This window comes from Apodemus sylvaticus, chromosome 20 (genome assembly GCF_947179515.1).
Source record: "Apodemus sylvaticus chromosome 20, mApoSyl1.1, whole genome shotgun sequence".
In the NCBI taxonomy this organism is placed as follows: Eukaryota; Metazoa; Chordata; class Mammalia; order Rodentia; family Muridae; genus Apodemus; species Apodemus sylvaticus.
In genome coordinates this window covers 23328270-23341612 of record NC_067491.1, presented here as the reverse complement: position 1 = coordinate 23341612, position 13343 = coordinate 23328270, and the positions used below count along the sequence as shown (strand labels likewise).

The 13343-nt window shown below is 39.6% G+C and overlaps 1 protein-coding gene across 2 annotated transcripts in view; it reads right to left on the bottom strand.

Annotated features, from left to right (window-relative positions):
• Positions 1-504: 504 nt before the first annotated feature.
• The window catches only part of Zdhhc17 (zinc finger DHHC-type palmitoyltransferase 17), a 61731-nt gene continuing 48892 nt past the window's right edge, over positions 505-13343 (bottom strand). Inside the window, exons 10-17 of one of the 2 annotated variants that reach the window (XM_052164989.1) lie at positions 12718-12818; positions 9411-9535; positions 8534-8596; positions 6791-6884; positions 5954-6037; positions 4827-4984; positions 4136-4230; positions 505-3229 (exon numbers count right to left, since the gene is read on the bottom strand). In XM_052164989.1, the coding sequence (XP_052020949.1) occupies positions 3091-3229; positions 4136-4230; positions 4827-4984; positions 5954-6037; positions 6791-6884; positions 8534-8596; positions 9411-9535; positions 12718-12818 (859 nt within the window). In that variant the 3' untranslated portion in view covers positions 505-3090. The remainder of the gene's footprint in view (positions 3230-4135; positions 4231-4826; positions 4985-5953; positions 6038-6790; positions 6885-8533; positions 8597-9410; positions 9536-12717; positions 12819-13343) is intronic. The other variant, XM_052164990.1, reaches the window with a different exon arrangement.

Sequence of the window (13343 nt, the reverse complement as noted above, 5' to 3'; positions counted from 1 at the left end):
GATAGTTCTGGAGCCCTTCTATCTCAAACCACAAAGTTAATTATGAACTGAATGTCAGTTTAGCCTGACACCACCCCACTGCTAGTCCTAGCCTCTGAGACCTCAGGAAATGAGGCTGCTGACAGGGAAGTCTCATCATAATTTTGTCTTTCAAACTTGCAAAAGAAACTGCTTTTGTTTGCCATGCCTAGTATTTGAAGTGATCTGGATCAAAGTTTGGTAGGAATAATTTTGTAAAAATAATGCTCTAGACATTCTTACATTCAAAATTCAGAGGTCCTTATTAACTCCATGGAATCCAAAATATACTATGGAAAAAGGTTGTCTTTTTATTGAAAAAGATTTATACGCAACTCAGGAAGCCAGAAATTTTAGAATACCAACAATTTTACTTTTGCAGATCCCTATAAATCCTGCACTTGACTTCGATCTAATCAAAACAGAACTATAGAATCTTTATATTACAGTTTTATCGATTTATAAGTGAACTGAGCAGACACTACATTTAAGAGTCAATATTTATTTTGATTAATATTTTACAAAATTTTGACAGGTTTAAATTATGTAAGGAGGACTGATTTATTAAACACTTTACAAGTTTTTCTTTCCACAGAGTAACACAGTAAGTAGCAGAATAATACTTGGCACAGTTATAAATAAAGAAAATACAAAACAAAAACATTCATAGCTTAAGTAGGATGCTTCTTTATGCCTAGTATTTAAAATAAACTCCTACAAAAACAACAGAAATATGAATGAAAAAACTTCAGAGAACTTAGTCCCGACTTCTTAAAGGAATCCAACTGACTGGTAAGAACTATCCCTCAAGGGAAACCTTCAAACACAGCCCACACTGGTGGAGTCCCACAACGCTGCACGGTTGCCTGGAGACCATCTGACAGGCCTGTTACAGACGCGCAGGCGCAGAGGCTCAGTCAATCTGGAAAGCATCTCCTTCAAGTGTTTCCCATGGAGCTGCACATCTACAGGGCTTGTCTGCTCGACTGAGAAGCACCTCTCCCGTCAAAAGAATACTGTACCACAAAGAAAGAACATGGTAACAACATTCTTACTCAAACTGAGAAAACCACCATAGTCTTTAAGTGTTGATAAAAATGTATCTGATAAAAATTGCAACTGAGTCTTCATGTGAAGTGACTCGAAATATAAAATTAAAACAAATCCTAGCATTTTATAAACTTTGAATTTAAAAATTACCTAAAATTTCCCCCCATTAATAGCCAAAACTACCAGACATTTGTACAGTTGACCATTTTTTTACATTCTATGACAAAATGGTACAATGCTATTACCACCCCACACCCATCTCTTCCCTTTTCAAAAAATAAAGTACATATGCCAATTCTAATATTAAAACCCTCAAGTACAGTAAGGGTATTCTGCGGGGTGCCTTACAGTCACAGAGATTACTATAAAATGGTAGTACTTGGAAATACTGAGCATCAGCTATGACGTGTCTGCTGTCCTCTTCCTAAGGCAGGGCGGGTGTACCACTAGAGTGCTTTACTACCTGGAACCAGCATTTCACAGGGAATACTAATGTTACCTAGCACTGGACATGCAGTGAACTTGCAGGGGCTAGTGCCTATTAACAGCGAGATTGAACATCACTAGAAGCTCATGAATATCTCCCTTTTCTTTTTGGTTGGACAAATGAAATGAGCAGCTTTAAAAACACTAATACATATAGACACAGAGAAAACTATTTGATAAATTATTTATATACAGATACACATTCTTTACACTGGTCTAGGATGTCAGTCTGACCCCGCCCCAGCCCTTCCCACAGGTTGCGAACCACAGTTTCTACAGCATGTCTGAGGGCTAACCAGAGTCTCCCTGTAAACAATATTCATGGAAGCAGTGACAAATCAATCCTGAGGGTGTGGAAACGCTGCAACAGAACGCCATCAGTGCGTCACATTAACAGTAAGATCCGCGAAGGCTTCAGAAAGTGTTACCAACTTCAAAACATATTCAATACTGGAAAAATTAAAACAACCCTGGGGTTTTTAAATTCCACTTTCTGATAGGTCATTTTTAAAAAAGACTATTCCATTAGCTTTTCATTTATTCACATGTGTTCACATGTGCTATGTACAGAGGTCATGCTCCACCTTTACTCTAGACTCCATTATTTTGTCTACAATTTATTTTTCAGCTTTGAATTTAAAAAGCACATCCACTTATCTCTATTAATAAAGAATTTTGCGTTAGCTTATTTGTTTTGCATCTTCTTGAAAAATCCACCTTAACTCTTAAAAAAAAAATGGGCCGTTTTGCACATGAAATTAAATCCTAATTAATGCTTCACCGGACAGTAACTGCTAGTATACATCCTATGCAGTGTATCATGCACTTAGTAGGGCTTTAAATTTCAACAAAATAGTATGACTTAGTATACTCATGCAAGTGCTTTGTTATCAGACCGTGAGACCTCAGAGCAAGGTTACTAGAAATTATTTCACTGAACCAGAGATAAACCAGCACGCCAAGGGCTGGCGGCGACAGGGCGAGCATCCCCATGAACATTATTTTTCCGTGCCTCCGGGGACACAGTACAGGAGACCTCTAATAAAACCACATGATTTTCATCACAGTATTTACATGTACACCTAAAATGTACATAATACTAGTCATCAATTTAAGACAATTTTCTTGGAATTAAATGCAATACTCTCAAGTACTGCTAATACAATGTAGCTGTATAACATAAATGTAGTTTTAGTTACAACATTAATCCTCAGTATACCATCTCTAGTAACAGAATAAATTCACTTTTTTTATGAAAAATGTTATGAGAACAAAACCAGAGTCGAGTATGATGTGAATTTAAACATTCAAAACCGTGAGAATCCTCTTATGCTCTTCTCTTCCTGGGTGTGGCAGTGCGTTCCATCCATGTTTGCTTTTGTTAATAACAGTACTGAACAAAGGCTGTAAAGCCCACGGTTAGCCCTACATATAGCATGCTATTTGTTCCGAGGATGTGGATTCGAGGGAGAGACAGGGACAGACACAATCTTCAGGCACCACTCAGCATTGCTGTTTCCTGGCACACAGACGCTGCTACACCAGCTGGTACCCAGATCCCGATACTTGGTCATAGTCTATAGTGTACTGCCTGGTCCAGTCCACGATAACAGGACGAAAGAGGCCACAGCATCGGAATTCAAAGAAGTCTATAATATTCCTTACACATCCGTGGCTGAAGTCAGACCCAGAAGAAAGGAGAATTCAGTTAGTATGAAGAACTCAAGGGCTCCTATACACGTTTCATGTTAACAGTTTTTTCTAAGCTTAAAAACTTAGGCTGATTACAAGAAAGAATTTATCACTGCAAAATGAATACCTTCATCTCTACCAGCATTTATTTTATTCTTTTTAAGATGCTGCACAATTATACTTTATAGTGACCCAACTGCCCCACCTTAGTGCTATATAGCATTTGCTTCTAAATCACACAACAACAACAACAACAACAACAACAACAACAATTGTGCTATAAAGAATTCCAGGGTGCGCTCAGACACTCTGACCCTGCAGTGACACTCAAAAAGCGTCCACTTACACTTTCTATATATAATCATGCCTCTACCATTAGAATCTTCCTTTTTATGTAAATGTTTGTTTCCCTTCCAGAATTATACAATAACTAATCATACTACAGATGTTTGAGGGTCAATAGTAGCCTTATAAAAAACCTGAACTTTAAATATTTCTCTTTTCTTATTAGATATATTCTTTACGTTTCAAATGTTGCCCCCTTTCCTGGTACCCCCCTTCCCCTAACCTTAAATATTTCATGTAATTAGTGCACAGTTACTTCTAAGCATCGGTTAAGAGGTATACATTAAGAGTACAAGTATATATTGTATAATGTGACAGATTCTACATCAGTTAGGATGAACTGACCAATGACATCACTTCTATAAAACCTTAAACTCAGTAGTAATCAAATCAAGTGTAAGCACAGCTAAAGGAAACATCCGAACTTCAGATACGGTTCTATAGAAAACACACCCCTTTGATGTATTTACTAGATATTATCGAGCCTGCTTTCTAAGGAAGCGTGTAGCACAGGAGAACACTACATTTGTAGATAGATACATACTTGAATGGGCTTTCAATAGATGTCGTCGTGACTTTAAAGTGCTTGTACCTCCTGGCGTTCATTCTTTCATTTGTAGTAATACCTAAACATGTTATCTAAGAAGGAAAAAAAGCAACCCATTATCCTTTCTGAATTTAATGGAAAAAGAATTCTCTAGCCCAGAAAACCATGTTTCCCCCAGATCATCATGCTACTGCACACAGTATCGCTGCAACTGTGAGACGTCGCCAACTGAATGTGAAAGGAAGTGTGCATGCAGGCTGCTGAACACGGCGCACACTGACAGATGGGGGAACAGTCTCCCCCAGTCACAGGCCTGTAATCCTAGCATCCAGAAAGCTGAGGCAGGAAGACCCCAAATTCAGAGTCGGCCTGGTCTACAAAGGAGCGCTGTCCCAAAAAACTGAGGAGAAAGAAAAGATCCACAAAAGACTTCGAATAATATAAACAGTAAGCCAGTATCATTAAACACAAAGTTAACGGTCCACAATGTAAGTTCACATATGTTCCACTGCAAATACCCAAGGAGAGAGTAAAAATTCTTATGGAACTAGAATACGAAAGAAAGGAGGCAGAAAGAGAAAGCAAATAAAAACTGAAACTGATTCTTAACAAGCCAGAGAGAATAACGGAAAGTCGAGTTTTGCAGGTTTTATTGTAAGCATAGTAAGGAAAAAGTCCTTGCACATACCTGGTACACCTGACACATGAGTAACACAGCCACCCACATGAAATGAAACACGCTGTTCAGAAACATCCAAAACATCCAAGGGGAGCACGTGGCGATCTGAGTGATGTATGTCCAAAATCCATCCTTTGTGTAAGTGGTCTCACAGTGAAGTCCCCAGTCTAAAAGTGGAAGACAGGCAACTCACGCACTCTCCCAGTCCCCTCAGGGCATGCTGACACAATCTAACAGCAATTGTTTCTACAATCTTATAATTCTATAAGACATCAATAACAACATACCAGAGCAAAAACTGAGAAACTGGCTGGCAAACTTAAAAACATTCCTGTCTGATAAGAATAAACAGTAACGGACTGTTATTTCACGTTCCCAGTACTGGAGAAAACGTCTTTAAACAAGATAAATGATACAAGGCAACTTGTCAGGAGGGATTTTTCTAACACAAAACTTGGCAGAAGAATTATTAATGACTTCTGCTGGTAGGAAAGTGTTCCTTGTTAGATCTGATGATCTGGAAATCAGGTTCCTGGGCCAGATCACTGTCTCATTTGTCTTTGGGGACTGTGTTTATCACTGACCTTTTTATTTATTGCTATCTCTATTTTTCCAAGCCCAGAATCATAGAAAGCAGCATCTTTCTCTAAACTCTTAAGGCCATTGATAAAACAAATGACAACTTATTTTTAAACGGTAACTTCTGAAACCTGCTGCCACTGCCCAGTAAGCAGTTCTTTATACCACATTTTGCAGAATATTTTTAAGTTTTTGCACACTTAACTGTAAGTTTGTTTTCCTGACTGCTGCGAAGGAGGAGCTCGCACGGTCGCTGCGCCCACTCAGGCCGCCTCAGTCCCACTTCAAGCAGGGACTGTGAAGTGCTAGTGCATCTGACCCAGAAACGCTGAAGCTTAGTAACCCAACAAAGGACGCTCATATTAAAGGGGGCTCACTGTCCACTGTTTGCTTGTCCTAGACACTGAATACTTTTGATAAATAGGTTCCCTTACTTTTCTTCTTCATGTTTCATCAGATGCCCCAAACAATAATTTTTTGTTAAGATTAGTTAACACAATAAATGATAAGTATATAAACATTTATGTTTTAAGAAGGCAGAAACTAATTGTACTCACAAGAAACACAACCATAAATCATCCAGCAGATCATAAAAAGCAAGAAGAATAGGTAGCCCATAAAGTATCTATGGTTGCCTGCACCTAAAACAACACAGAAGCAAGTATTTTCAGCTAAGAGAAAAATAACTGGTCACACCTCACTAGGAATGCATGAGGGGTGTGGTATGACTTGGGCGGTATTCACATAGATTATTTATTTTGTAAAATGGTCAAGGAAATTGTTGTACTAAGTTTTAAAGAAGAACAGACTTGTGAAGAGAGCAACGGCATTCACTCTGAGGCAGAGAGTCCCAGAAAGAACAGAGTGTAAGGTGGCTTCCCGCCCTACTCTCTAGGTCCAAGGGTTCCGTTAGGCCTTTCCATCTTCCTTTATAACCCCTGTGATGAAGAGTTCCACGAGCTCCTCCCACGCCATGCAGTCTTCGTAAGCACTTCCTCTCTACCACCTCGTCCATCGGAAGCTGCTTGCAGATGCCAGCTGTTCTTCCGCCCTGCCGCTGACACATCTTTTCAAGGATTACTAACTACTGCTTCACTCTCTCCAGCTTAATGCTTAAATAAATCTTTTTTGCCTATCAGATGAATGTCCTTCTTACTTGGACACAGCAGATATCAGAAAGAACGCAGTCAGACAACTAGACTCTTCAGATGGATTTTCCCACACACCCCATACACAGACACGCCTAACAGTGAGTTGCTATATAGACAACCAGAAGTTAATTTAGGAAGCATGTGGGGTGTAAGAATGTACTATCTATTTAAATATTGTCCTTCATTAGTTACCTGAACTAATTTAAACTAACACCACACTTTGAGGTTGCTAACGTAACTTACCTACACAGTTACCCACCCATGGGCAATGGTGATCAAACTTCGCTATACAGCGGTTGCACACACCACAGTGTTTGGACCTCACTGGCTTCCGAATCTAGTAACAGACAGTGAAGTATTATAAAGACACTGTATGTAAGAAAATAAAAGCTGAACATTTATATTGTCAAAATACAATTGAAGAAAGACAGTACTATATTTTTTGAGAGTTATATCAATATTTCCAAACCAAGAAAACCAAACAAAATTACTGTTAATTTGTTCAAAACAAAAACCATAGCAACAAAGAAGGTAAAGTACTCCATAATAAGAAATCTTAAAACAATTTGTTGACAAGAGAGAAGGCAGATGCTACAGAGTAAGTAAGTAACACAACTGAGCTCTGAACACTGAACTGAATAGTCAGTGCACAGGAAGTGGTCTACCACTGCACAAAGTCTCCGAAAATAAGAACTGAAGATAAATCTAGGGGCTGGAGAGATGGCTCAGTGGTTAAGAGCACTGACTGCTCTTCCGAAGGTCCTGAGTTCAAATCCCAGCAACCACATGGTGGCTCACAGCCATCTGTAATGAAATCTGACTCCCTCTTCTGATCTGTCTGAAGACAGCTACAGAGTACTTAGATATAACAATAAATAAATCTTAAAAAAAAAGAAGATAAATCTATTACTATAAATGAGTACATACTTAATTCACGGGTTATATACTAACTACCCTGAGGTAACCAGGACAAAGTAGACTGTGGCCCTTAAACCACCAAGAATGGTCTGTGGACGAGTTCTTCTCCTCACAGATGTGACTACATCTATTAAGAAGGCACAGGATGCATCTAAACCCACCCCCCTCGCAGCACTCGGTTATATTTCCCTTTAGGTAGCACCACTTTAAAAAGAACGTGAGCAACTTTTACTTTAATAAAGAACATGGAGCTGTCTTCTGCGGTGGGAACGCCCTTTTCTGACAGGAAGTGAAAAGGACAGGCACAAACACAGTCCAATCATAAACCAAGTTGTCTAAACCTTCCCACAATCCCAAGTTACATGAATTATTTTATTTATTTACTAGTATGTACTAATAAAATTTAAATGCCTTTAATCTGATGTATGATTTGGGGAATTTTAACATTTGTTAAAATTACAGCATTTTTACAAATATATAAAAATTAAGTTTAAACTGTCTATCATAAGACAACTAGTTGAAGTCGGGCGATAGTGGAGCATGCCTTTAATCCCAGCACTTGGGAGGCAGAGGCAGGCAGATTTCTAAGTTCAAGGCCAGCCTGGTCTACAGAGTGAGTTCCAGGACAGCCAGGGCTACACAGAGAAACCCTGGGGGGGGGGGGAAGAGTCATTTTTTTCAGTTTAGTGACAACACAGACACTTCTAGACAAATACTCAAAGTGTATTTAAAACTATCTGTCTGAAAAATAATCTATGGAATTTTCATACTTCGACTTTTAAACTCAAGAAAAAATTTAAACTGTAGCTAAACCGTTTGCTGTTAAGTAGTTGTGGGTTTTCACTGAGTCACATCTTGAAGGATAGAGAGGATGAGAAGAGGTATGCGAGGGACTCTGTGCAGCTGGGGTCTGCCTCTGGGAACAGGCACAGCGCAGATGCGTGCATCCCCCACCGCTCCATCTCCCACAGACTCCAGGATGTAGGAATACGCTCCCCAGTCCTCCCTCTGTGCTATGACACTGTCGGCAGGAAGAGGAGAGAAGTAAGAGACGATAGTGAGTATTACCAAGCAGGTACTGCAGAATATACTGAGGTCCAGACTTCCAGTCTCTGCAAGTTCAACTATTGTCTGTGGATTTAAAAACCGAAAAAAATTTTTTTACTCAAAACTGAATAATGTTCACCAATTCTTTTGTTATTTCTAGGAATCAATAAACGTGCCATTCGTCTCAACCTTTTTAAGTTCAAATCAGACCTATGACTGACTCGCCTCTGCTATTTTATTACCGTATAAGAACTGAAGAACATCAGTACAGCAACTTCTACGCAGTCTACCCAAACAGGGGAACAGGCCACAGAATTTGCTAATGTCAGCTAACTGTGGACAGAAATGATTCATTAAGATTTGTTTCCTTTTAAAAAGAGCTTTCTGTTGTGACAGGTCTCCCTCCTGGTCCTCAGAGGGCCAAGAGCACATGTGGCATTTCAGCTAAAACAGCTCTTAAAAAAATCTGCAATGCCCAGTTCAGTTCCCTACTGACAGAAACCTTTACATACCTTTAGCCTCAAGCCTGTGTCAAAGGGAAATGATGCCCAACAGCAGTCATACAGTATTTTGGCTACTGGAGTGGGGTATCTGTACTATCTGCTGACTGGGTTTCTAGTTTAATGGGTAACTTAACAACCATGTCCTTGGGGTGGGTGTTAAAGAGATGTTTCAGATATAACATTCACCTCTGGAAACCACCAGAGCATTTTTGGTAAAGGAAAGGGATGTCAATCACACAGTGGAAAGTGTGGTGTCACAAGGGCACGAGGCTCAACACCACATAAAATATGGGTGAGCACAATTCTGCTTAAGCTGTCACCAATCCTAAGAGCTTCTGCCCTTTTCTGATCCTGCTGTAAACACTGAGAGACGTAGTTACTGCGCACATCACCACCTTTTTCTTCTGTTCTTCTGTAGCTTTAATAATCCCTGGATCTGATTTCCAAGACTTTCCAAAATTGTAGAAAAGAGCGACACTGTTGGCGAGGAAGGGGAGGTGGATGGACAGGAAACTGAGATGTGTCCAGGTTAAGGACTCCAAGCCCGCAGTGACAACAAGCTTCTAGAGGCTACAGCCTAAGTGCTCTTAGCACACAACAACGTCTACCGACCAGAAGGGTACATTTTCTACATTCAGTTATACCTTCTCATAATATTCATATCTAAATATAAAAGGAACAAAATACGACTTTCTATTAATTCACAATACCTTATATAATACTTTGAAATTCAGCAAATATTAAGAAACTTAGTAGATTAGGTAAACAATATTGCTTTTAACAAAATGAAGTTATGTTTATATTTGAAGTTAGACATATACTTTTCTTCTTGCACCAACAATTGTATGCAGAAATATGGACAGATACCAAACTCTTCAGATATCTGCCATGATTAGTTTTTAACTGTCCACTAGACTCACCGGAGAGGTGACTTGATGGGGATCTGGTTAGACCTAGCTCAGCCTGAGAAGCACCACCCCTGCAGGGGGTCCTGAGTAATGCAGGGGTGAGACCATCAATGCAGGGGTGAGACTACCAAGCTGAGAGCAAGCAAAGGTAAACGTGCTAGCTTCAGAAAAGACTTTTTAAACTTTCTTAAAACAGCAAGGTTTACAACAAATGCACCAGACATTTATAAATACAAAAGAATGAGAAACTATAAAAAATATTGCTAAAGCAATACAGCCCTGAACAGAGAATATCTGCTTGACTCGATAGCATTTTAAAGATGTGATTTAGAGATAATTAAAATACAAGAATGCTGATGGCCATGATCATGGCCTGCTTACGTTTTATCTGAAGGGCAGTTATGAAGACAACTTGAATGAGATAACCCTACATGTGTTTGTTGAGTAGCTGAACACTGAATGACCACATCAAATACAAGAGAAGCACAAGGGGAACCATTACCAGCACGTGCTAGGCAATCCCAGCACAACTCCTCAGTGACACACTGACCTCTGCACCAGCACTAGGGAAAAACACTGCCACTATTCTGGCAAAAAGCCTTATTTAACTCTTTTAACTATGAGCTTCAACACACACACACAAACACACACACACACACACACACACACACACACACACACTGGTGGATGTAAAGAGCCAGATCAGATGGTGAAGTGGTACTATCTAGACACCAACGCAGACAGGAAAACACAACAATTACTCTAAAGTCTATCAGAGAAAACATTAAAGTCTGAGTAAATTCACTTCGGTTAATCACAGAAAAGATGAAAGATGAACAGAAATGGCATAACAATTGCACCAGCATACTCTCAAGAAAAATCAAAGGAGAAGCGTTTACAGCAGCCACTAGAAGACAAGCGAACCTAAATAGGAGGGCTGTGAGATGGCTCTGGGTAAAGGTGAAAACGCGCTGTGCCGACACAGCCGCCTGAGTGGAAGGACAGAGCCCACTCTTCCTGTGCTTCTCTGACCCGACCAGGTACCACGGTGGGAACACGCCACATCATACGCAATAGTAACAATAAAAGGTGAAATATAAATCCTTCTAGAAATAAGAAAACAAACAAAGACCAAGAAACTAATACCTAACAATAAACTAAGAAAAATTCAACAGACAGCATGGAAAGGCTACTGCCCTGGGCTGGGCTGGACTCTGCCTCAGGCGCTCAAGTGCTGCGCCCACAGCCATGTGCCATCTCTTCCAGAAGCCTTCCAATCTTAAACAAGGGGGTTTCAATTTGTCTGTTTTATCTGTTGAACACATTTCTGAGCTTCAGGAGAGCCAGAGCGCTCACTCCCAGACAAGTGCTGAGTCCACAGCCAGAGGTGAACAGCTCTCAAAGCCAGCGTCTCTCCCGGGCGTGCACTCACACCTGGATGATTACAACATTTGTTTCTAAAGGTCAGAAGAAAATGATCTTTTTTTAAAAAGGACAATAAATGTTGATGTAAAAAAAAAAAAAAAAGCATTCGTGTTTTTGGCTTTCAGTCATCACACACTGATGTGAAGGTTCAATGGATTCAAAAGAAGCCAAAGTCCAGGTAGCAGCGCCTGCAGGCGGCCACAGAAGGCTGGCTACACACAGAGCACTGGCAAACCTCACACTCCTCCCAGTTGTGCTTCGGTAATGACAGCATGCCCTGAAGACCCAGACCCCTTGGTCTTATGCACAGAATGTGCTGAAAAAGCACAGAGTATCACTTTTTAACTTGCTGCTATTACAAAAAGTAAAGGAATCAAAGAACAAATTAAGAAGTTAGAAAAGAACACAGCAGTACAGGCCTTCAGTCCAAGGTACTTGGAGGCTGAGGCAGAACTTCCTTGATGACAGAATTCCGAAATAGGTTAGACTACAAGATAAAGCCTTCTCAAAACCAAACAAGCCAGATGTGTGGTAAACGGTTTGTGTGTAATATAGTTCCAAACTATATTGTTTAAAAAAGTATTTTATGCTGGGTGTGGCAGCACACACCTTTAAGGAGCACTTGGGAGGCTGAGGCAGGCGGATGGATCGCTATGGGTTTGAGGCCGGGCTGGTCCACACCGTGAGTTCCAGGACAGTCAAGGTTATTTAGAGAGATCCTGTTTCAAAACTCAAAAAAAGAAAAATAGGATTTTGTTGATAATTTAGTAATGTATGACGTAGATGAAGCAAAAGATATTCAGTAAAGACTAAGATAAAAAAATTAAGATTAATAAAATCCCTAACACTTGGGAAGCTGAAGCAGGAGGATTGCTGTGAATTCAAGGTGAGTTTGTACTATAACAAGACCCCATTACAAATGAGAGGAAGAGAAGTGGGGATAAAGGTCTTTAGAAGAGTTGGATACTATAAACATGGACATCATTTTCTTACAATGTCAGAAATACTTCGACAGTTTTCAATCCTACCTTTACCAAAGACCAACTATTGTATTGTATTGTATTGTACTGTATGGTATTGTATTGTATTGAATTTAATTGTATTATTCAGCCTTGAGCTAAGGCCTACATTTCCCCATCAACAAAATGAAGCAACACTACCTGACAAGATATAGGTGATTTTTTTTAAAATATTGTTAATATTGGCTGAATTAGTGTTTGTGGCTGTTATTGTTTTTAAAAACACTACACTAAGTATAAAATGCAGACATGAGCTCACACGTTCCTAGCAGCACAAGCTCATCTCTGTCGTTACCTCACCAGACGCTTGAGTCAGACTGCATTAAACACATTTTCACAACAAAGGATATCATTCCAAAACCAGAAGAACCATGTCACATACATCCAGAATTTGGTTGCCAAATATATCCCAAGGGGCAATGCACTGTGCATTGAATGATCAAAAAATGACCTGTAAAACACAGAGTTTATAAAATATAAGTGGTATATTTCATTATAAAATGAATATTGAGATTAGAATCATGAAAGTCAAAGATATTTAAACACTGGCATTGTTTTCATAGATTGAGGTCATCAAGATTCTTCAGCCTACCCAGATCATAACTATATTCCGCATACTTTGCAGCTTTAGAATTTCAGTGTATCCAGCTTGCTGAAATCAGTAATTCACTCTAATATCCATCAGCTTCATCACCCAGCGCAGTATTCAAGAACATTACAGTTCTGGCAAGTGAGAAGAAGACAGTGCTCATCTCTCCTACCCTGCCAGGTCAGGTAACGTACGAACACATGGACACATATTTACAAGTAAAACCAACTGGCTGATTCGTTGCAACTGGAGTATCACAACTGGTTTGTGATAGTTAACTTTAGGAAGAAATACCAATGAATCTCACTGATACAAACAGGACCCTTTATCCATGTAGATCAAGTAGTCCTGATGACTTCCTACTTAATATTTAATAACCTGTCAAAG